The sequence below is a fragment of the Pseudochaenichthys georgianus genome, chromosome 7 (assembly GCF_902827115.2).
Source record: "Pseudochaenichthys georgianus chromosome 7, fPseGeo1.2, whole genome shotgun sequence".
NCBI lineage: Eukaryota > Metazoa > Chordata > Actinopteri > Perciformes > Channichthyidae > Pseudochaenichthys > Pseudochaenichthys georgianus.
The window spans coordinates 24,127,163-24,153,307 of record NC_047509.1 but is presented as its reverse complement, the minus strand read 5'-3'; the positions used below and the strand labels follow the sequence as shown (position 1 = coordinate 24,153,307).

At 42.1% G+C, this 26,145-nt stretch overlaps 1 protein-coding gene across 1 annotated transcript in view; it reads right to left on the bottom strand.

The window, feature by feature from the left end:
* The window catches only part of cntn3a.1 (contactin 3a, tandem duplicate 1), a 116,129-nt gene that overhangs the window by 28,673 nt on the left and 61,311 nt on the right, over positions 1-26,145 (bottom strand). Inside the window, exons 6-11 of the mRNA XM_034088025.1 lie at positions 24,611-24,814; positions 23,804-23,906; positions 23,262-23,446; positions 19,865-20,004; positions 13,620-13,752; positions 10,760-10,910 (exon numbers count right to left, since the gene is read on the bottom strand). Coding sequence (XP_033943916.1) covers positions 10,760-10,910; positions 13,620-13,752; positions 19,865-20,004; positions 23,262-23,446; positions 23,804-23,906; positions 24,611-24,814 — 916 coding nt within the window. The remainder of the gene's footprint in view (positions 1-10,759; positions 10,911-13,619; positions 13,753-19,864; positions 20,005-23,261; positions 23,447-23,803; positions 23,907-24,610; positions 24,815-26,145) is intronic.

The window sequence follows — 26,145 nt, the reverse complement described above, 5'->3', positions numbered from 1 at the left end:
GAGAATTGTCACACTGTACACTGTATAATGTGCATTTACTGTAAGGTGATCATTTTAATAGAATAAGTGTGGGTACATGCATTTTTAAGGAGAGCTGCAACATTATTTGACTGAAGTATTATTCTATGGATCTAAAAGAAAATCAGCAATTCTTTTTGATAGTAATAAATAATTGTTGCTCTTTTTTTAATGATACAAATGTATCTTCTCTGTATCTGTGTCTTTGAGTTTGGGATGGACATATATTTTCATATTATTTTGACATTTTGTTGACTTTTCAGTGAATTAAATAATCCACAAAATTATCTGTAGGTATATCAATATTAAAATTAATTCTACCTTAAACAGAGGCAAGAAAAAACAGGGGCCAGAACTAAAAATGGTAAAACTAAGTTTAACTGAGTTGCAGCAGAAAATAGTATATTTTTTAGAACAGCACCGAGTCATTTAGTTCATAGTAAAATAAAGTTCATACTGTACATAATGACATGCAATGACTGCAAGAAGTAAACAGCATCATAAAAACAACTACTGTGATCCAATCTAGCCAATAATTGGATTTAATCCAATGGACTCTTGTACATGTCATTAAAATTTCGCCAGCAGGGTCACAAATTCGTCCCTCCTGGTTGTGTGGTAATAAGTTGAACCTCTATGACAGATTGCACCAGCGGGTCCAAATTACAAAGTCTCTCATTTCATCTGTGTCATCAGTCAAGCCTGACATCTCCTCTGACAGAGCGGGTACTGCTTCTACTTCAGCAGCCAACAAGGTGCTTGAGTGATATGAAAGATAGGTCAGCAGCACTGCTTGAATAAAGCCTAGAGTGCATGCATTTCCAATCGTTCTGTTTTCGCCTTTAGATTTCCTCATCTATTGTTTCATCTCACAGAGACAATATGAATTCATACACAAGTTCAGTTTTTCTAATTTCACTCATTTTAACTACAAATGAAAAGTGATAAAGAATGTGTTCCTTTCTTTTGAATCCTGGCAGGGCAACAAGAGCTGTACAACTGTAAGACATAAACGAACAAACGGTTAGTCCCTAAAAGCGATCAGCAAGTCCTTGAATACAGTACGTGAAAACCTTTTGCACAAAACCATGTAGGCAAAAATACATAATGACATTTTTGTTTGCACTTCTGAAAGAAGAAAACTATTTAAATGGATGTTATTTGGTGAGATCCACACAAGCATTGGAAAACTGAACATTTTATAAAAGTGAAATTAATGGCAGGTTCACAGGTGATTGAAGCATACAAAAGTGCTTTGACAAATTGTAGTTACTGGGATGGCAGAAAGACATTTCCCTGCTTTAGTGAAATACTGGGCACATCCTGTGTCAATTAAAAATTGAAAGGATTTATTCATGCCACAGAACCATTCATTTCAAACCCTTACTTCATCAAAAATCATCAAACATTCAGTTATAATGTATTACAACACCATTTATTTGTAATATGTACTGATCATGCTTGATCCTTTTGTCTTTCCTGTTATCAAAGCATTTCAGCTAGTTTAGAAAACACATATTTTCTTGTTCTTTGTTTTTTTTAACTCTGTAATTGCACGTAATCCATCACATCCCGTAAAAACAGCGTGACTGAAGTCCTCGTTCAATTCCTGCGTTCTGGAGTTTCACAGTTTCCTAGTGCTTCTACCAGTAGTATTTTCTTTTTTACCCCTTATCTTGTTTTTCAAATCAAACTGAAAAAATACTGATTAAATATACATGTTCCAATAAAGGAGATTACTGTCTGTTAATCCGACTGATTTAGGTGAGGTGTAGGTGTTTTAATGTGGCTTCTCAGTCAACCTCAATATCTTGAGATATTATGAAAATGATCCCATTACATTACATTGCATGTCACTTGTTAGACACTTTTATCCAAAGCGACTTACATACATGTACTGTGGGCAATCCCCACAGGAGCAATTTGGGGTGAAGTGTCTTGCCCAGGGACACAACGACATGCTGACTGCAATGGGGTTTGAACCTGTGACTCCCTGATCCCAACACCAAGGCTCTATCCACTGCACCAAAGCTACACCACACACCTATTGAAACAAGATAAGGTTTTCCTGATATTTATTTGTTAAAAACACTTTTATTTTGGGGGATACAATGAAGAAATCTGATTTCTTCATGTGACTTCTTGTGGTGTCACAATTTTGAAGACTTTAATTGTTTGATGTTAGAAGTATGTAAAACCTTTTGACAGCTAGGAGGAGAATAGATGTAATAAGTATTTTCAGTTGAGGGGCAGAATTTGAAAATCTATTTACATAAAAAGGTATTTACAGATAAATGATATACCTTAAGTACATTATTATGTACCGGAAAGGGTGCACTTACAATAAGAAAAGAAAAAAAAAATCAATAAAGTGTCAATAAACCCCAATGATTCTCACTGAATATCGGTGTGACTGTACATCTCTAGAGTATTACATAATAATAGAGGCAGGCTAGTTGTTACAGAACTTAAAGTAACACTGAGCCTCTATCAGCTCTGATCCCTCTAGAGAGAGCATGGAGAACATATCCCTGCAGGGATCAATAAAATGTCACCATTTTAAAAACGAATTCCCTTGAGCCAACAAAACAGCCACTGCTTGTCATACTTAATAAGTAAGTATTCATTTGGCCTGGTGTTATCAGTTTAAAAAAAAAGCAATAACCATTAAGCCTCATGTGCACAGATTAATATTTCATGATGCGAAACAGTTGTTACACTTACTGATGCCACAGTTTAACAGACAACGGGAGGATATTTATTATCATTGCCATGTGTCGGGTTTCTTGTCTTTAATAGTCATTTTGTCAAAGAAAGAAACTCCAACCATGGTAAACATTCAATGCTTGTGAGAGAAATGTGTTATTGACGTTTTGATAGATGCGATACACAAAGAGCTTCACCTCTTTTACAAAGTCAAGCTACGGTAGAACATCCATCAATAGTTCATTTCTTCAGGGCAGAATAGTATTGCCAATTTGGTCAAATTATATCCCAGCAATCTTTGATACTGCCTTTCAATTGTGGTTGTAGAACAATTACCAGAGCACACTGTCTCCTTAATTAAATACCTACTTGATGAATGACTTGCCCTGCAAATCCTTACTATAAGCTCCCATCTTATCTTCTGAACTGCACAACAGTGTAATAGGGTTGAGCCGGTGTTTCAAACATAACAGGTTTTAAAGATGAACTTGCTCCTTTCTAAAAGCTCCCTTGAAGGCGGCCTGGACCTCCCAAAATGATCAAAAACGACTTGCTTGGAATTAAAGGCTTGAAGAATTAAACTACATTAGCTTTATTCCACAGTGCCCATTCCACGCGCAGCCGGAGGTATTTCCTCCTGACTGAACCGAGGGCCTTCCTTTGTAATGGACTATAACAAAGAGTTATGGATATGAGATGTCACAGGGATAAGACTTGCCATTAAACTGTGCAGTAGCCTATGTCCAGCTTTCTCCTCGCCAAAGCTACAAAGGGACAGAGCATGATAAAGATGTAAGGTGTATTATCTGTCTGAAATGCTTCCACTCTGTCGCCTTTTCTCTTAAAGGTTGCCCTGCAGCAATTAAGGTATAAGGGAAATCTGTGGCGTACATAAAACTAGAGCAGTGTGATATAGTAAACAGGCACTTTACCTCAACCTTATTGGCCGGTGTTAAAGTGAGCTACTGGTTGTAATCTAAAAGCCTGCTCTGCCTCTCCGCAGTGCAACACAAAACTAAAAGGCTGTAAATGAAAAACATTATTTTAACCGCTTAAGAAGGATTGCATAATTAACTCAGTATATTACCGAGAACATGCAGTATTCTGGAGGACTGCTTATTTCATTCCAAAGCAATGAACCTTCTGTATTGGCAACACATCCGGTAAAGCTTAAGCTGTTCTCATTCATAACACTCCGTTCGATGTCTCACTATGGGATGCGCCTCATCGCGGAGCAAACAGAAGCATCAATCTCATTACGCCAATCCTGATTGGCTGGTGATCTTGACGTCAGCGTCAGGGGAAATCACCCCCTATAAGTAGCCTGTGCCACGACGCATGCGTCATTCAAACACCTCTTCTCGCTTCAGAGCACATCTCTAATGGTAGCCGGGCTAGCTTAACAGTCCACAGACTGAACCAAAAGCTAATTTCGGTCGACGGGCGTTAGCCGGCTACCCTATTCTGCCTTGCAGAAGAGTATGGTATTAACACACCAGTTAGTATTATAGTCAACCTCGCCGTTCTTCCTCTGGAATTAAGGTAAGATTTTGACTTTCAAGTTAGCAACACACCCGTTGCTAGCTTGTGTTTTTCTCTCACCACGGTAGCGAGGACGTTTTTTTTTCTTTTCTCTTCTCACGGAGGAGAAAAGGATTAAAAGAATATTACCACACCAGGTAATATTCTTTGAGAAAAAGACCCACACTGCCCTTTTTTTCTCCAGATTAAAGACAGATTGGTAACACTTTTTTCTCGACGTACCTGTTAAGAGCGGGTCCTCTCCACGCCTCGCGGCGAACGAGATGGACGCCTCTCTCTCTCACACCAGAGGAGTCAGGGACTCGGAGGCTCGGTGCTGCGGCTGCGGGTTGAAGATATCAGGCACTGACTCACACCAGGTCTGCTCGTCCTGCCTCGGGCTGGAACACGCCCAGGAGGCTATTGACAACCCCGGCTCGTGCGGGCATTGTGCCCGCCTCACCATGAAGAGCCTCCGCCGACGGTTAGCACGACAAGCTAGCCTGTCGGGACAGGATCCCCTCATGTCCATTGATTGGCCGGCTGGCAATCAAGACGCGGGGGCGTCCGCCGCAGAGACTGAGTCCCTCACCTTTACGGTCTGGGGCTCATCAACTGCGGCAGCCGCGGAACCGGTTTCCCGTGCCATATCAGGCCGGGACCCGGTGGCGGCAAAGGACGCGGGAACGGGGCCCCACGCTATACCAAGCTGGGGCTCCCGGCTGGACCTCACCATGGTTTCACCCGCGGAGGATGTCCTAGAATTGGATTACATGGAGGACGAAGAGGATGCCTCTGAGTTCCTCCTGTCTGATTCGGACGAGCAAGAAGACGACATCTTCGTGTCACCAGCTCAGGCTGCAAAGCCGGGAGCGATGGCTGCTCTCCCGGGCGATAGCACACCAGCTTCGCCCTGTCTAAGCATGGACCTGCAAGCCGTGTGTCAGCGCGCTGCGGCCAGGCTAGACATCCCGTGGCCCGAAGTGGCCAAGGAGACCTCCAGGTCCCGTTACGAGGGAAAACATTTTTCCCAAACAACGAGGACAAAGAGGCAACTCCTTCCGGTCTTCCCGGAGATGTTGGATGAGGTGTCGGTCTCGTGGAGAGACCGGCCCTTTAGCAACAAGGCTCCAATCCAGGGTGCCTCCTCCCTTGACTGTGACGGTATGGAGAGGCTCGGCCTGCTCCGCATACCGCCTATGGAACCGCTGGTGGCAGCCCACCTCCTACCGAGGATAGGCCCGTCACCAAGCAGGAACCCCACACTGCCAGCGAAGGCGGACCGATTCCAGTCGACCATGACGGAACGGTCCTACAAAGCCGCAGCATTGTCCGCCAGGGCTCTGAACGTTTCCTCGATGCTAACCGCGTACCAAGCGGAGCTCTGTGAGGATCTGTCGAGCAATTCTGGACCGGCCACTCTGGACGAGATAGCCGCGGTCACAGACATTTGTCTCCGTGTCCAACGCTGCGCTGTCCAGGGTTTTCAAGACAGTAACACGGGGTTACAGACTCCAATTCGCTGTCACCCCCCCTCGTTTCTCGGGCATTTTGTATTCACAAGCCCTGGGAGAGTCAGCCCATATTCTAGAGAGAGAGATCCTCTCACTTCTAGAAAAGAGGGCTATATCTATTGTACCTGCCGAGCAGAGTCAGAGTGGCTTTTATTCCAAGTATTTCCTCGTTCCCAAACGAGGAGGGAACGGAATTCGGCCAATACTGGATTTGAGGGTTCTGAACAGATATCTAAAAAGATACAAATTCAGAATGCTCACTCACACATCTCTGCTGCGTCTCGTGCGACAATATGACTGGTTTACATCAGTCATATGCGTATTTCCACATCCCAGTATATTATCCACACAGGAAATATCTGAGGTTCGCATTTCAGGGGATCTGTTACGAATACAGAGTACTTCCCTTCGGCCTGTCTCTCAGTCCAAGGGTGTTTGTACGATGTACGGAAGCCGCGATAGCCCCGTTGAGACAACAGGGTATTCGCCTGGCGACCTACCTGGACGACTGCTGCTTCTCGCACAGTCGGAGCAGGAGGCTGTTACGCAGACAAATGTCCTCGTAAAGCACCTGCTCAACCTGGGTTTCATAATAAACACAGAGAAGAGCATGTTGTGCCCCGCGCAGACTATACTCTTCCTGGGGTTACGCCTGAACTCGGTTCCCTTTTCAGCTCGCCTGTCAGCGGAAAGAGTGAAAGCTTTCAGAGCTTGTCTCGCTCAATTCCAGCTGCGCAAACATGTTCTCTTCAGAACATTCCTGCAGTTAATGGGGCTCATGGTGTCAGCCATCCTGGTCGTACGACTAGGACGCTTACACATGAGGGAGTTTCAGCGCTGGGTAGCCGCCCTAAAACTAAACCCCGCGCGTCATGGCACGCGGAGAGTAATGGTTACTGTGAAATGCGTAACGGCACTGCGCCACTGGCTGCACCCAACTTTTCTAGTACGGGGGGCGTGCCTATGGGTGCTGTCCTTTCACGAAAGGTGGTCACCACGGACGCATGTCTGACAGGTTGGGGAGGTATTTATGAAGGCCGTCCGGTGAGGGGTCTCTGGAGCAGAGACCTCCAGGGGGCGCACATAAATTACCTAGAGCTTTTAGCGGTGTTCCTCACCCTAAAACGCTTTCTGCCTTTTCTCAGAGGACACCATGTCCTCGTGAGGACAGACAATACGACTACAATATCGTATATAAACCGCCAAGGGGGTTTGCGTTCTCTCCAGTTACACATGCTGGCACGCAAACTGATCTTATGGAGCGGCAGACGTCTCCTCTCTCTGAGAGTGACGCACGTACCGGGTGTGTTGAACCTCGGGGCAGATCTACTGTCCAGAGGTACACCACTTTATGCAGACTGGACTCTACATCCAAGGTTTGTGAGCCAGCTGTGGGTGCGTTATGGTAGAGCCACGGTGGACCTGTTCGCATCAAAAGAAAATGCTCAATGTCAGCTGTTCTTTTCGATGCGCGACTTAAACGCACCGTTAGGCGTGGACGCACTCGCACACGTTTGGCCTTCGGGCCTTCTGTACGCGTTCCCACCCCTGGCTCTGATTCCCCAAACTCTGGCCAGAGTGAGGGAACAACGCCACACACTTATCCTGATAGCTCCGCACTGGCCCACTATATACTGGCTGGCGGAGATTTATCAGCTGCTGTGTGGGCAGCCGTGGCAGCTCCCACTACGCAGGGACATACTGTCCCAGGCGGGGGGGGGAGATTTTTCACCCACACCCAGAGCGCTTGGCCTTATGGGCCTGGCCCATGAGTGGTACAACCTGAATACAGTGAGACTCCCTCATAGGGTGATAAACACTATTCAGAGTGCGAGAGATTCCTACACCAGGTCTCTCTAACATAGTGCTGTTACTGGTCCTGTCTTCCGCCAGGCGAGCCAGTAATGTTTTCATGCACTATCTGTACATATTTTGTGTTGTTGAAGCCCAACCCTGTCCTTATACTCAAGGGGGTTGGGTCATGTACCCCAATGGACATTGAGGCATTTCCTCCGCCGCTGGGTCCCTCCGGGGAACAGCAGCTGGATTTGCTGTGTCCAGTTCGTGCTTACGCACCTGTATGGACAGATCAGGGGTGCTTGTCATAATGACCAACTCCTGGTGTCCTGGGCTAACCCTTATAAGGGCAAGCCTGTTACTAAGCAACGGCTCTCCCACTGTCTTGTGGAAGCAATTGCTTTGGGGCCCATACGAGTCAGAGTTCGCAGGCACCCTCGGGTCCGCGAGCTCTTTCGACTCAGGGTCTGGCTGCATCCTGGGCTCTGTCTCCCATCCAAGACATCGGTGCAGCGGCGAGCTGGTCCTCACCGCTCACTTTTGTCCGCCTCTTAACAGGCTGGGCGTTCTACTCCCAGTGTGACTCAAGCAGTGCTGGGCACCTGGTTGAGTCAGAGCTCTACCTGTTGAGTTCTGGTTGGTTTGGTGATTTTCGAGATAAGCTCGTCTGGCAATACGGGAGCTACAATTTCCCATAGTGAGACATCGAACGGAGTGTTATGAATGAGAACTATAGGTTTCTTACGTAACCCCAGTCCTCAGAGTAACATGAAGTGAGATGTCTCACCAGACGGCCCTCCTTGCTATGGTGAAGCGAGAAGAGGTGCTTATTTTGAATGACGCATGCGTCGTGGCGCAAGCTACTTATGGGGGGTGATTTCCCCTGACGTTGACGTCAAGATCACCAGCCAATCAGGATTGGCGTAATGAGATTGATGCTTCTGTTTGCTCCGCGATGAGGCGCATCCCATAGTGAGACATCTCACTTCATGTTACTCTGAGAACTGGGGTTACGTAAATAACCTATAGTTTTAGTAGCAGGATTATAATTGCATTCCCATTACATGATGAAGCAATACATATCATTTAGCTAACAATCTTAAACACAGTGGTTCAATCTAAAGGTAATGTTCCTGAGAGCTATTTCCAATATCCCCTTTTACAATTGCTGGCAGTGGTCAGCAGTAAAATTAAATTAGGGTAAGCACTTTATAGTTAACCTTATAGTTTCCTGCATAAGTGCACAGCAACCGTTATATCTTGTTGCACATGCCTGGGATATGAGCTGATATAGGTATCACTACAACGTGATTTCATTAAGTAATGAGATCCTGCTTTGTTCTTAGTTTGTTGGTGTAGTTAGTTCTCCCCTGCTCCAGATCCTTGAAAAACATTATCCCTAGAAGATTAGAAGGAATTATGGGTATTTTAGTTGAGCCAGTGGGATGGATTAGTGTTGTGCCGCCGCTTTAATGGCATTGGTAGCAGCTTCATTTCGATATGGCGGAAAGTAAATGCTAACGAGCCAGGAACAGGGGAATAGGTTGGTGAGAGATGCTGCAATAATGTCAAAGCCGAACATCTTGCACACAGCTCACTCTCTTCAGGGCAAGGCTGTAACGTCAAATGGGAAATATTGGCTTTATGGGCGCGATTGATATTGCGGTATGGATACATTTGCCCTCCAATACTTAAGAGGATAGGAAATCTGCAAGCTTGGTCAAACATTTAGCAACACATACTCTTGTTGCTGATTGTGCGGCTCCCCCTCAAATAAAACATATCTCTTCTCTAATGGAAATGCCTCGGCCTGGCATCTGTACTAACAATTAGATCGCAACTTTGGTTTCCTAAACATAGCATCTGACGGGGGAAGCGAGAGATGAGTAAGCCTGGTGCTCTCCCACTGTGGTGGGAATGGATATGCCAGAGGTTGGGTGTGGAAAAGCTGCTGAGCCAGTTGAACAATTAATCCCATATCAAATGAGGAGTCCGGACCCCCTACATGTGCCAGCAGGTGTGCTTTGTCTCCTGCTGTTACATTCCTGAACACAATAAAGATGTTCTCAAACAGAAAGCGGAAATGAATACATCAGTGGAGCTATTTGTGTCGACTGCACTGGGTTTTAGACAATGAGATGTTTTGAAATGCACACCTGAGAGTTTACACTTTCCAAAAAATATATAATATCTCTCCCTAACAGAGCAACAATTAAAAGTGCACCAGCACATCAGGGTGTTCTCACTGCTTACAATTTAATTGTGTTGAATGTTTCCCGCTAAAAACTGTAACAGTGAAAATATCATCAAAGGGTGACATTTCAGAAAATGGAGACGTACAAGTATCCAGTATATTTCCTGTAATTGGCTGTTTATGCAGGTGAAACAAGGAAAACACACGTCGAATTCCCTTCGAGTAATGACAAATTAAATGAAGGCCATGTTGTTTGATGCTGCATGCTACAATAACTGCGTTCTCCCTGATTGCTGCCATGTGAGGAGAAACTGTATGAATCCTGATCAATCACTGACTTTAGTGCTGCCTCGACCAGCGTTTTATCTTCAGGGGAAGGGTTCTTTGTTCCTTGCCTGATTAACATTTGTTTGTACTTTTTCTTCTCCTCTCCAGGATCAATATTGATCTGCACTTAACCTGATTTCTAATAAAACAAGGTGTCCAGCTAGTTCCCCTGGTGTCATCGCCACTATCACACAGTTATGTATGTTCTTCAGCGGCCAGCCATTGATCAGTCCTTTTGAGGGATTTCACCTGCTTCTTCCCTGTCTCGATGGTAGCCGGGATCATAGTCCGCCTCGCGCTCTAATGACCCTCCAGGCCTTACATGCTGCTAATGAGCTGATGGATCAGTGCATCGATCCAAGTGCCGCAGTCTAGGAACAGCCAATTACCTCAAGTAAACTGTGCAGAAACCAGCTCTGAGCACAGCCGGGAGAAAAAGAGGACAATGGAGTTGAAGGAAGAAATACAGATAGGAGGGGGAAAAGTGGCGAAGTGCAGGACGTGTTATGCAATTCAAATTGTATTGTGTCACTGTTCCTTGCAGTTTGTCACCATGAATACAAAGTAGGACAAAATAAATAACAAGTCGATGAAATACGATTCTGCAAGTAAAGCAGACAAACTAAACAATTGGGATCCGGCACACAATGTACTCACTGCTCTGCAGGAAAACAACTGGTACCTGTGGCTCTCTCTAAGGGCTTCTTTCCCCTTCCTCCATGAAATGACACCCCGAGGAGACATCCTGGGCCTGCATTCGATCAGAACGTCGCCGCCTTGTCGGGCCAAAGTCTGGGCCTTCAACAAGTTCTGGGAGAAGTCTGGAGCGATGGCTGATAGGAAAAGAGAGAAGGAAGGGCTGTAAGTATTGTCGGAGAGGCAGGAGGGAAAGAGAAAACTGAGCTGAGGTTTAATTCACTGTCGGAGAAGAGATAGGAGCAAAGGGAGTAGAGCTATTGAGGAAATGAGAGTGGAGGAGCTTTCTAAAAACATGCAGGTCACTCCTTCCATTAGGTAGGTCAGCTCTCACATCCTTTTCTTTGTACACACATATACACACACGCACACAGACAGACAGGCACACACAACTGCAGGAGAACAGACCATCATTATAAGAAGATTTGAAAGAAGGTGTTTTTTTCCGACTCCATGAATTTTCCCTAGAAGGACATTATGCATTAAGAATTAAGCTGTGAGGCTCCTAAGCAAAAACGAGAGAATGTAAAACAAGAGGGAGGCATTGTTGTTGCTCCTTTAGGCCTTAATTACTAAGGCGCCGTCGTCTGGAGCTGTTTTGTATGCGCAGCGACTCAGCAGAAAGCTCTTCAAAGTGAACACACAGCCTGGCGCCAGCGACATGGCTCAGCACCTGCCAGGGCATGAGGGTGCACGTGCATCCACAGCAATACACTGATATACAGTACAGTATGTATGTATTTATGCGTCCATTGCCTATTCCTCGACAGAAGTGTGCATTTACAGTGTATCCTCAAAGATCACAACAGATATGTGTTGCTCTTCTCTTCTCATAATATGGGCAGCTTTCATACGAACTCATATCCTAAAGCAAGAGTTGGAGGATATATAGTTGCAATGAAATCCGTTTGTCCTGATAAAATAAAACAGGTAACAAGGTACAGAAAACTGTAAACTGATCCTTTAGTATGTAGGTGGACCATGTAGGCAAAGTTAAACATATATCTACTATTTCCTGTTTTAGAGTTATATTCTCACTCCTGCATGATAAAGAGAAAAATACCCAGATATCAGAATAGTGGGACATGAAAGGATTACAGATTACATTTGTGTTATCATTAGCATTGTCAATTATAGAAGTATAGAAGTACTAAAGATATATATCAAAGTTGAAATCTGTCGTTTGACTATTCTATTCTATTTTTATCACTTAAGATTCATCAGTCAGTTTACTCGATTAGGCGATCACCAAAACAATGATTCACAACAAGTATTGCAATCAACACTTAATATTCATATCCACAAAATGTTCTTTTAGAGTTTCAATATTGCTTCCATACATTCACTTTCTGTCCAGCTGCCAATCAGAGTTATGTATGTTTCTAAACACAACCATCGAAAGCTGTTGTGTCAGAAAGTGGTTTTGACAGAGTGGTAATACTTGTCAAACTGCCTCAGCAAAGTCCTGTGAGTGCTCTACAAGGATATAAAACAAAAAGGGCTTTTCTCCATCACCTGGTTATATAAAATTAGTCAAAAACCAGTTTTAAAGTAAATGTTTGCACTTTATTTTTAAGAGATTATTGACCACATCTAAAAGCTAAATTGAGAGACACCAAAATCACACACACAAGTCTGGTCTGGTCTAAGATATGGTATATGCTCCTTTAAGTTACCTTTGTCTGTTTGTCCGACCATCTGTTAAATGTTTTTGATATGTATTAAGCCTGAAAAACCTCCAAAGTTGAACTGCCTTTTTTACCTTAACTCTACATGCTGTGTGTTAGCTTCAGAGTTTAACTTCCATAATATGAGTTTTGTTCCTTTCATCATCCTCGCTGACACTGTTGTGTCTGGTCTTTATAACTCTAAGCAGTTACATTGCATCTACATATAAAATAAATGTAATTTCCTTTCCAAAAGTCATTGAAACTTGAAGGACCTTGACTGAAGTTGGACTTTTCCTGGTGTCATTCTGGTTATCTGTACTGTGACCACAAAAACATTTTATGTAAAGTAAATGTATGTTATTTAAAATGTTTATATTTGTTAAAATCAAATTGTGACAATGAAAAAGTCAAATAAAATAATTAGTGCAAGAAAAAATAACATAGGCATGGTTACCTTCCATTGCAGTCAATATGACCAGCTGACGTTACACCATATCTCCAGTCAAGATAATCAAATCTATTGTAACATATAGTAATATAGTAATCTATTGTACATTTACCACTGACTATAGTCGTTTGAGGAAAATAACAACCAGGAGATTTTATTAAATAAAATAATAAAACATTAAACATTTAAGTAAAATCCCATCTCAGTGCACATAACTGCTCTCCCTGAATAAACGTAATTACGAAGGCAGAACTAGGGGGGAAGCTACTGGCAAAAGAACTGTTGACACGAATGCTTCATCCTCAGTCTGCTCAACACAGAGGAAGCAGAAACAAATTAAATAGAAATGGGTGGTTAAGTTTGTCTTTCATTTGTACTTTACAGCCTTTTTTTGGCAGACTGACAAAAAAAGAGACTGGGGAAAAGGTTTTTGTAAAATAATCTTGGTGTTACAACTAGCAAAGTTGCAGGGAAGAAATAGAACGTTTAGCAAACGTTCTGCCAATATGACTGTGGGTGGAGGAGATATGGTCTTCAAATTTAGACCTTTAATTTTAGACCCCACGTGGCTGACTGGAACAGTATCTATTTTGGCAGGTTTAGCAAATGTATAATTTTTGCCATTTTTGAGTGTCTATCATGAAGCATCTACCTGCAATTCGAGAAATGGCATGAGGACAACTCCCCATTTTAGACAAATCAACAAAGTCTTGTGTGTTTGGCCTTACCTACGACTCGGAGCTCAGCGTTGGTGAAGATTCGGCCGTGCTTGTTCTCCGCCACACACTGATACATGCCGATGTCAGCCAGATTCAAGCTGCTGATCGTCAGCACTCCGTTATTCACCTGGACCCTATCGTGCTAGAGAAATACACACACACAAAGATTTAGCTAACCTGACAACAAACCGTAAACAGGTTTAGACAAGGTGAACAGTCAGCGAGTGGTTGCCTCTGGTGCAAAAATATCTCCAGTACATCCCAGGCTTTACATCAAATCAGATCCCATGTGTGGGCACTTGTGTTAGTTTAACCCCAGGTAATGCATTTGAAATGAAAAAACTCAGCTGCATTTATTGATTTTTGTTTTCCCTCGGGAAAGAGGAGCACATTTCTTTGGTTGAAAATCCTACACACGATTATGAACCTGTTCTATGTCTAACATCTTTTCATAAAGATATCAACACCTATTTGTACAAGTAACAGTAGTTTTTATTTTAAATTTTTCTGTCAAACTAGATCCAATATTCACCATTTATAATAATAATTCCTTACATTTATTATAGCGCTTTTTCAATGACTCAAAGCGCTTTACATATACACACATTACACATATGCAATGGTCAGAAACTGTGGACAATACCCACAGGAGCAAGCTCAGGTGAAGTGTCTTGCCCAAGGTCACAACGGCTTTACAGACGCAGCGGCGGGTTTCACCCCTTGATCTGATGATCATTGCACAGCGCACTGCGCCACACCGTCCATCTTCACGCCTCGAGGTCATCGAGGCGCTTTTACAAGTATACATTGGTATTATACATTTACTGTGGACAATACCCACAGGAGCAAATCCAGGTGAAGTGTCTTGCCCAAGGACACAACGGCCTGACGCAGTGGCGGCAGGAGCGGGTTTCGAACTGGAGTTCCCCAGCACTCCCCCTTGATCTGATGATCAGATGCACAGACCACTGCGCCACCCGTCCCCAATTTATGATTATATGGTGTCCAAGAAAATCCTTAAAAAATATATAAGGGTCTCCAGCTAGTTACTATTCGTGTCTACCTGCTGTTGCGGTAGTGAGCAGTGGATTATTTTTCACCTTACATGCAGTAATTGGATCATTGTTAATATTAAGCAATACAAAAGGACAGAAGTTTTCGGCATTCTGTGAAAAAAAGGTAGGTCAATTGTTAGAGCTTCTGAACATACACTTTAGAGGTTACAGTAACAGGCCACAAATTCACATGAGCTATCCTGGCCATTAAAATGCCGTCGCAGAGACCTCAGTGGATCATCCCTTAGCAAATCTGACATTAATCCCTGAGAGGATTGACACCTGTTTATATAACAATACCATTATGCAAACAGAACACACAGTATGAGCACGCTAGAGTTACAGTTTTCTGGTATACAGGAGCATTTCAATTCCACAAAATATTTATCTATTTTAGATCCCTCTAATTATACGTCTATCTAAAGCCTTGCGATGTAACTCTCATGTCATTATATTGTATTAACCATCCAGCTGTAAGTGTTAATTTTCACCCGTTTATGATGTTTCCAGGAATATCGGAGCAAGTAAAGAGGTTACGCACCTGTTGACTTCTTTTATAAAATAAATACATTCATATTTTCAATAGCTGTAGCTTATTATTTTTCAATAACAGTTGTTGAGAGCAGCATCTGGAGGATGTTCCTTAATTAAAACTAACCTAACATCCAAGGTTAATACAGGATAGTATTTTGAAGTACAACTATTAAACATAGCACATCTTCAAAATCCATAAATCGTATTGTGTTCATTTCATTTAATTTCAAACCTTTATTTATACAGATAAATCCCATTGAGATCATTGATCTCTTTTCCAAGGGAGACCTGTTCAAGTAGTTCCACATGAAACATAAAAGCATAAACAGAACAACAAAAGGACATCATCCAGCATCATTTACATAATTATCCACATAAACAGGTACCAATAGCTTCTGATTGACTAGCATCCAACCGAGCTTCAAAAACATTTAGTGGCACCAGATTGTTCAGTTTCCATTTAATTTGCAGACTATTCCAAGACAGAGGAGCTGCGCATCTAAAAGCTGTCTTCCCTAAGACAGTCCTAGCAGTTGGCACATTTAATAAAACCACAGCATTCGATCTCAGGCAGTAGCCACTTACAATTTTCCGTGAGATCAGGGAGCAGATATAAGATGGAAGTTTCCCTAACATGGCTTTGTATATAGTGTTAGTGAAAGCAAACCAGCCCTTGCATACAGGGTACAGTGATGGGTTAATGCTTTACAGTTTGTCAAATCTTAGTGCACTGTGATACGCAGCATCTAACTTGATCAGGTAATTGGCAGGTGCATTCATATACATCAGATCCCCATAGTCCAGCACAGGTAAAAAGGTCACAGTGACTAGCCTTTTCCTGGCCTCAAGCGAGAAACAGGACTTGTTCCTGTAGAAGAAACCTAGCCTAACCCTCAGTTTTTTTAGCAGGTTATTGACATGAAGTTTAAAAGTGAGACAATCATCAAGCCAGATACCAAGGTATTTGTAACAGGCAACAACTTCAAGTTTTGTTCCTTGCGTAGTTACAATATCTAAAACAGGCTCTGGTGTCTTTTTTGCTTTTGAAAAGAGCATTACCTTGGTTTTATCCACATTTAAAAGAAGCTTTAATTCAGAGAGCTGAGTCTGAATAGTGTTAAAAACAGCCTGTAATTTAACAACAGCCTCCTTAATGGTGGGACCTGCACAATACATCACAGTATCATCCGCATAAAAATGTAAAGTAGCTTCATCCACATTATCACCTACGCTGTTAATATATATGGAGAATAAAAGTGGTCCTAAAACAGAACCGTGTGGTACACCATTAGAAATGTTTAACCACTCAGAAGACAGTCCATCAAAATGAACACATTGGGACCTTTCAGAGAGGTAGTTCACAAACCACCCCACTGCAAGGCTGGATATGCCAATACTGAGTGTTGTCTTTCTCTTTGAATGAAACATTTATAAAAAGCTTATGAACACTTGTTTTATCATAACAGTGTCATATAGTATGTGTTAATATGGGAATGCTGGACTAAAAAAGCTTTGAGGTGGGTAATTAGGGCTATATATGGACATTTTAAGTACCATGATGCAAACTGTGTTCATGCTGAAGAATGGCCTGATCTAAATCTAGCTTCAGCCACTCTTTTTTTCTCCTCAGGGGGGTTGATAATTGAAACACTGCTAATTTTCTGTGGTCTTAATTGGCCCGCAGTGACTGGATGTAACCCCCCTCTGCTTAACATAGGACTGAGACATTATCAAACGATGGTTAGAATCAAACCACGGAGGAATTAGTTAGGATGAGGCTGAAGCACGTCGTCTATTTAATACTCCACTAAGTCTCATAGAATGTAAGGTGGCAGAGTGAAAAAAATGATAGTGTTTGTTTAAAAATATAAAACGACTACACCAAGTACAGAGAGTAATTACAGCACCAGAAAGTTCCTCTCTTCCGTTTTCTCTTTTGACCTTTACAAGGATTTGCAGTTCATTCTTCTCCCTTTTTTTTTTATAGTTGTCTCAATTTGAGTGTGGCAGCACTCATTGTTCCTGCCCTTGATCTTTCCTATTGAGTGTAGCCAGACCTTTTAATGTCACTGACAAAGTAGTCCAGAGGGTCCTGCCGCCAGTCTGTCTGTCGTCTGCAATCATTACAGCACTGCCACTTCAAAAGACAAGGACTGTCCCTTAGCATCAGTCAGGGACACTGCTGAGGACATACAAAAAGGGCTCTCTCTGAGGCCAAGTCTCACGATGGACACACGGCTGACCTGGCGCTAAATCCACCACCAGAGGGGGTCCTGGGTGAGGATGGATGCAGCCGTTTCCAAGTGGGACTAAAATAAGTCCCCAGGTTTTTGGCTGAGACTGGGTGCTTACAGTATATGCAAGGGATGAGAGAGAGTGAAAGAAAGAGAGAGAAAGAGAGAGACATGGCGAATGGATGATAGATGGTCCTTTTTAGGTTACACAGTGAAAGGGCCCAGGGGGGAGAAAGAGATGAAAGAGATCTGTGTAAGTGCATGGATTGGTGCCACACTGCACTGTTCTGTACCCAGTGCCCTGTTAAAAGACCCTTAGAGACTCAGTGGTTGCTCTTTCACAATCTCTTTATCACTGGAGACAAATGGCAGCATTCGTCTGCTTCATGCTTATCATTAATTATGCTTGACTCTACTCTGATACCAGCACTGTTTCCAGTTGAGCTGTGAAAAGGCAAAACCTGGGCGCTTTGTTTGATGCCGGTGAGGTACCGATCCCTTTCCTGATTGCAGTAGCTGCACTGAATGCAAGTTACACAAACGGCTTCTCCTGAGAAGGCAGCTCCCTGACTTTGGAGGTCGAAAGGTAGACACATCTCAAACACACACACTCGTGTATGTAAGGGGAGTTGGTGGCGGAGTGGAAAAACGCAAGCGTGAGTGGGTCCTTGTTTCACCGGGATGACATTTTGAAGTGACAGCCCTCCTCTGCGCCATTTAATTCCCTTGGAGGGAAAAGTGGGAGGGTAAAAGCTTGAAAGAGAGCATAAGAAAGAGAAAGCGAGCACCAGAGATGCTGAGATAAAGCGAGAGAGAGGGAGAAGAGGACTGATCCATTCTAATGAGGAATAACAAATGGCCTTCTTGGCCTTCCTCTCCTTCTCCCTATATTTCTCTACATCGCTGACCTTTGGGTTTGGAAATTGATTTACTGTTGCCGCTGTTGATGGTGGCATTTTTAAAATGGTAACACCCCACCTCATTAATATAGCTACATGTACAGAGAATATGTTACCTTGGCCAACCGCCAAAGGAATTTTCTTATAATGTTATTTACAAATCAGTGTTTTCCGTGGTTAAGGATGTGTGGCGAATAGAGGAAGTGACCTGTGTCACCGAACTGCCACAAATGACAGAGAGAAGACATGTTCATGACAACGAAGCCTATTTATGCAGATTACAATTGGACTTGCTGCATATACAGAATTTGCAGATAACTACTTCTGCCATGTGCCATAATGGGAAGCTGTGTAATCTTCTTCTCTGCGTGTTCATTGTGATTCAGCTCTTTAATTAAAATGCTCCAGTTTAGGAATATTATCACAGCTCTCAATTAACGTTTCAGAAAACTAAACCCACCTGGCTTCTTTAAGACATGTCCAGAGAAACAGTCTAGTTTTGGGCTCATTACCCAAGCCAAACACTGACGCTCTCCGCGGCTGTGACTCACTAGAGCCGTTCTTTTAGGCAAAAAGCACACTCACTCCAGTAGCATTTAACAAAAAAAAAGGCAAATTGCCCAAATTTGAAATGTATTTTGGACGATAAGGCATTTTCACTCTACACGGAGAGAAGAGGCTTAATGATAACATTGAGAGGAGCAGATAGGAAGGATTGAGAAATAAATTGTCGAATCCCTTGATGATGACAGGCAGTAAATGGCATCACTTTGGCTTCTTTGCAAAACACATACAAACAACCTCCCCCAAAACATACACACATTTTAAGAATTAGTTACAAGCAAATACAGCCATTTCAGAGTGGCATGTTCTTGCCAAGTATGAGCCTGTGAGTTGAAACCATTATGAGCTCCTCAGCAGAAGGAATCCAGCAAAGAGTGCAGTGACACACAGTGCATCCTTTAAATAAGATGATGCTGAATGTACTGTAATCTGATCATCTTTCATCCTACACATACAATTATGTTTATCTCTGTCGACTCAATTGCCTAGGGGCTGTAATGAAAAAATATATATTGACTCTCTCCTCACGAGAACAATACCGATTTACAATTCAAGACTGTCAGAGTGAGCCTGGCTTTAGCTGTTTACAGAATATGTGTTTGTTGTCAAAAGGATGTCACACCCCTTCATTAAATGTTGGTTAGATTTAAGTCGTAGAGCACAAACAAATAATGTTCTTATATATCTATTTTGCCACGCTTAGGTCTGAGGTATAATTAAAATATAGACGCATATTCAAAGTAGGGTGTTACCTTGGTTGGTTATTAGCTAATGGTTACCCAAGCCAAAAAACGTTCTGACATCATAAAGTGAATGGATAAATGGATCAAGACAAAAAGAGAGCGAATATTTTTTCCTGAAACCTTCAGAATCTCTCAACGCAGAGGGGACACATGTTTATGTATAAAAGACTTGAACAAGTGGATTTTGCATAATAGGTGACCTTTCAATTAAGAAAAATGCCTTACTTCCATGGAGTCCAGAGGCTCTCCGTTCTTCAGCCAGCGGTATGAGGGTTTGGGCTTGGCGCTGGCTTTGCACTCCCACACCAGCATATCATCAATGGTCTTCTGAACATCTTGAGGCTTCTCAGTCAAGTGTGGTGCAGCTGTAAGGTCAAACACCACATACTGTAAATGAACACTTCAACGCTACACAAACTCTTAAGCATTACTATTACACAGCACTTTAAGAATAAATCGATGAACCAACCAAGCGGGCAATTAGTTCATTAAAGAGGCATCCAAGGGCGCGAATCATAAATCCACTTCCAATTAACCCAAAGCTCACCTCCTCTTGAAGAATATATAAATAAACACAACTGTATAAGATTCACACGTGAACGGATCAATAGGTGGGATGGAACCCTTCATTGTAAGGTTAAGAGCTAAAAGAAAAAGGGTTTGATTTACGACAACCAGTATGAATTAGTTAAGCTGAGGAACATTTTTTACAATAATTTGGAATACTGACTGTAATATATTTCTTCTGATGCTGATAGTAAAAAGCAAGGGTTGTAATTCTTTCTTGGCCATGCAGTTTATAACAAAGGCTATATTCCCTTTTTGTCTTTTGAAACATCTGAAATCCATAGAGAAATGCCTTTATATTTACGACTGTGGACCTGTGGCACAAAAATGATTAGTACCTTATCTCTGGCGACAGTGTAAGAAGATGTATGGCCCCAATGAATCACACACATAAATACAGGACGCCCTGCCAGGGTCATGGGAACAAGGCAGTCTGTGTGCCTGCCAAGCTGTGTTACTTTGATAATTACAACATTGAAGGAATACAATTCTTCTTGATTAAAATATCCTTTTGTCTTATCTTTCTCAAAGAAAAGGCATTATTGAACATTATTCACAGTACAGTGCCATGGACTTTTTAGCAGGGCAAATACTCATCCACCACACGGGGGAAAATACAGCCACTCCTTTCAGTAATTTATTATGAGCGTCATGTGCAAATGTGTAACTTTGTTCTTTGTCTTGGAGCTCAAATGGGGACCTACTTTTAGTTTTAAGGGTGACGTTTTTGTCACATGTCCAAAACAGTTGGTGTTTAGAAACCAACTAAAAAGGCACAATCATTAAACCATTAGATGACTGAACAAATGTCTGGAAGCAACAACAGTGCATTTCAAAGCGAATGAAGGTGTTCCTTGCTGATTATTTGCCTTTGTATTTCCTATCTACAGAAACAGTTCTGCATGCGGTGCCTTTCATGCATTTCAGTTCATTCTACTCGGCGAGAACAAGCCCTGCTTCAATCAAGTAATATTTTAAAAGCTTACAGAGAGCCAGTGTTTAGCAGCCCCATATGAGAGCAGAGATAGTAAGTTGTTATCTTTAAAACAAGCTCTCTTTATGTTCTTTTAATGAAAAGAAAATGCACTATAAATACATTCAGAAATGAGCAAGCAGTATTGAATTGAAAATATGTGACGCCTTGTTAGCAATATTACAAATAGGACTGTGATGGATTCATATAATGGAGGGGAAGACATGATGCAAGTGGCTTCCATACAAAGTCAATCTTTGTCTGAGCCCATTCAAATGCAGTCATCTGCTAAACCATGATCTAATTTCATAAATCCCCTGGAACTACAGAAGGACAATTAAGTGGGAAATTGAAAGAGAGGCCACCCCTTATTGTTCCTGGGCCTGCATTGGTTGGGTGTCGCAAACACCACATCCCCATATTGATTCTCCTATTCTTCTATAGAGTTGATGGATGTCCCACAAGCTCCTGTCTATGGGAGTTTAAAATGAGATTACAGATTTGTATCACCTGGCGGCCGGCCAGTCTGTGAGGCTTTGGGATGAGACAGGACTTAAATCTTACAAGGAGAAACGCGACTACCACTCAACTACAGCAGAGGTAATGTGCGGAGGATTTGCAACATACTGAAGGATCAAGACTGATGCAGCTTGGTATTTAAAAAATGACCATAACTTGATCATGCCATTTTACAATGTTTAAGGCGCTCTAAAACATCCATGCCCAGAGCTGTGAGGCTCTGCTGCTATATGAAAAAGCACTTCCCCTTTAAAGTATACCATGTTTAATCATCAGCCTACTACAGGTACTGGGAGCATTTCATCATACCCACAGGTGCTGCAAAAACTCAGTATTATCATATCAAAAGCACCTTCCTTCAGACAGGGAAGAAAAATCTGAATTTGATGATTTCAGTCAAGCACATCCCTACAGGCCCTCGTGGGCAGAACTCATCAATGCATAAACTGCAAAATAATGGAGAGAGAAGCCATAAAGATCCTTCATCAAGGGCCATTAAAAGCTTTCTCAGAATATGGGCTATAAGTCCAGTGTTGCAGAGGGAAAGATCACCTCTCCCTGAGAGGTGGCATAAATCTGTGTGCGCTACGGCCCTGTGTTAGCCGCTGGCACAATAAAGAGCTTGTCAGAAATGAACTACTGGTAATAGGTTAATTTATTACCACATTGCACTATATGATGCAGTTCTATATGGGTTCTAATAAAAGCTACAGATTGCATGACAACAAATTAAACTTTTTGTTGGACCCAAACCAAAGCTACACTTTTATTCTGCACGATTTTCAATCAGGCTCAGTTGTGTTGAACCTCTGAGGCCGTGAATCAATAGGTAGAAGATTTAGTGCAAGTCTATAAATGTAGATGATATGTTGGGAAGAAGATGTGTTAGTTATGTTTATGTATTATGTCTGTCATTTTCATGTTTTTTCACGTCTGGTCAGGTCTGTTTATTTAGATCCTTCATCTCTAGTCAGTCTCTGTGTTTGTTGTCATGTCTCATTTTCCATTTCCTGTTTTAGTTTGTATTTACCTCTTGTCTTTCATTTCAGGCCCTGTTTCTTTCTCCCCTGGTGTGTTTTTCCCGCCATCATCAGCGTCTGCCCCGCCCCTGATTGTTTCCACCTGTTCCCACTCACCTCATGTTTAAATAGTCCTGTCTCTCCCCTGTCCTGTGTCAGTTCGTCTTGTTTGTTTCCCCGAATGGTCGTGCTAAGCCTCAGCTAAGAAAAGATTGCTTTCACTCATGTCAGGTTTTGTTCATTTTGTAGGCTAAGTTTCTTTCTTAAGTTCTCTTTTTGTTATGCATAGTTTTTCCACCTTGTGAGCGCTTTCTGTTAATTTCAGTACCTACTCTGTTAAAAGGAATTTCCTGATCTTTGAAATTAAAGATACTTTTTTTACATTTAAGACTTTGTCTCTGGGTCGTGCATTTGGGTCCATCAGTTTGTGTCGAGGTCCTGACAGACAGGAAGATATGCGCAAGATATTATTTGGTCCCGAGACAAGACCGGTGAAGTAAGATCAGTTTTAGATCAAAGTCAGCGAAACCATCCTCCTACTCACCATAGAAAGACAGCTTTCCTTTAGCCGAGTTTCTTCCTCTGGTGTTTTCAGCCACACATTCATATATTCCTGCATCCTCCAGCTGGAAGTAAGGGATTTCTAACACGCCGCTGGCTTTATTTATGTCCACCTTCCTGCCAAAAGAGGCTCCATCCTGCCTTCTCCAGCTGATGGTTGGCACTGGGCTAAAGGCATGAAAATAAAACACACAACCAGGCCACAAAATGAAAAATACTCTTGAAGATAATCTTTCAGTATCGAGAGATTTAGCTAAGGCAAATCATTTGATATCAGTGAATACAGAAAAAAACAAAAAAAGCATGCCAATGTTTAATTGATCTGAAACACTAACTGGTGAGTGTTTATTCTCAGTATTTTGGGTTTAGAGCACAAGTAAGAGTTATTAAAAGTGGAATATTTTAGTCTCCAAATCACTTCACAGGGTCTTCACAAATTACCATGCAGCTTAGATTTGTACGGTAAACAACTAACAGAGACTGTGAGGTTATTACTGGGGAATAATAACACGCAGTGGGACGTACTTTCCAAGTGCAAAACACTCTAGTTTGACGGTTGAGCTTTTAGCAACAGGGACAACTTCAGGAAACTGCACTTCAATCTTTGGCTCGTATTCGCCCATCACACCTGCAGACACAAAGAGAAATACAGAAATGATCCCATGTGTGTCTGAAGGGAATTCTTTCACATCAAGCCTTGAAAAGGTCACAAAGAAACTAAATCAAAACAAAGTGTAGGTCATGATGTCAACTCAGATATACAGAAGAAGTATTTAGTTGAACTTTAAAGACACTTTACTCTGTCCAATGGCTTGGGCAAAAATGTGTCTAGAGAATGTGTCTTCAAATACTCTCAATTATTATAAATTAGTCGTTTCATAAAACATCACTAAATATATTTACAAACCCATCTTGGTTCAACATGATGAAATGATGCTGTTGCCTGGTTCCTCTCTGGGATCACTTTTCCAAACCGGTGAGCCAAATAAAAACCAACTTCAAGTCTCTGATGTGATCGTCTGGATTGTTTAACCAAGAGAATAGAACAATACAGTCCACTTTCTATCCTTTCAAATATCATAACTATCTGTACTGTTTTGATTGTATAACAGTCTTTGTCAGAGAATGAGTATTGTGAATATTTGAACTTCAAAAGAGCGTAATGTTAATCAAACCCATTCACCAACATGAATGAGCTATGTTTGTATTCATTTGATGGCAGAAGTTAGCTAGCAGCTGGTAAATCGTGCATTTTGAAAAAATACAAATCTTCTCTCTTCCCCTTCGTTGTACTCTATGTTTATTACTGTGAGTAGGGCATAACTGTCTTACCATCAACCCGCAGCACCAGAGGAGTTAGTGGTCCTTGAACACTGCTCTTGGTGACCGTGTTGGTGACCACACAGGTGTAGTTGCCCACATCAGAGGGCTCCACTTTGGCGATGTAGAGGTTTCCTGTCTTCTGGGACACAAACCGCCGCGTGTCCTGGATGACAAACGATGGGTACTCATTGAAGATCCACGTGAAGGTTAGTTCTGTGAACAAAGTCAATCACAGGGGGGACAAGTCAAAAACACATATTGTATTTATATACCATCTACACCCATGTAAAGGTTACGTGTGCTTCATCAGCAGTCTTATCACTTTGGTGTGAGTGGATGCCTTCAGGGATAAAGCAATTAGTGGATTGGAGTGAGTGCCAGCCTTCTATGATTAAAAACACAATTTATAATTGAAGAGCAATTACTCTTACTCACTGTTGGTTAAATGTCTTTAATATAATAACAAATTCATAGCTTCACTTTGTTGGAGTGATGCTGCTCAGAATATGAACGATTGACTTTCAGGGAAGTAGAAATGTACATTCACTGCAGAAATGTTGAGGTCTTTTCTGCGGTGGCGAAATAGTGGAAACAGTCTCAAGTTTTGATGAAACACAATGTAACAATGTCCGGCAAATACATTGCGATGACCAATCTTGAACATCAATGCATGATCTATTATCCCAAAGGAGGATATGTTGGTTGTTGTTGTTGGGATTCCTTTCTTATTTAAGCATATATTGAGCTTTCCAACACTTCCATACATGACTCAAAGCTTTTTCCTCAATAGATAGATAAATTGTTTCATTACATTTTTCCCCATTTTATTTCATCTTTCATTTCATACCTCTTCTTATGATTTACTTGAAAACACAGAGACATTAGAAGTACATAAAACAGAAACAAGAATGTCTCTTTATGGTTGTCACGTAGCAGCGGGGGACCTTAAATCATCCCTTAAGTGGCAGATCCTGCATAAGAAACGGTTTATTTCCCAATACAACCTATGTATTATACATCATGTCTTTCAGTATGGATCACCTAGTCTACTATTAATCCTCCTTGATAACACAAACTTCTGGGAAAGACTCCCAATACTATCAGATAAATGAAGTGCAGACAGAGAGGCTTTGCACTAACAATCACCTGCATTATAAAAAGGAATGATGGTGTTTTGACATATTGACACAAGGATAGATTGCTCTGGACCATATTGCATCCCTGTCCCAAAAGCAATCTTGGCCGTTGGTAAAAACTTGTCTAAACGATGACTCGGCACTACAGTGCAGGGAATAATTGAGACGTGAGTTGGACACTCATCTACTGACTCAGTGTTCTTCACTTCTGCTCTTTAGGGGCCAGGAGTACGTGGAGGCCATGACATATGACTGCAAACCTTGCAAATCACAAAGTGACATCTTGAGAAGTTGTGATGCACATGTGAGAAATGCTCCTTTCAACAACTACTGAGTGGGTCTTTCAACAACTACTGAGTGGGTGTTTGTATGCAGACTGGACTTGTAAAGGATGGCATGACCTTGTGA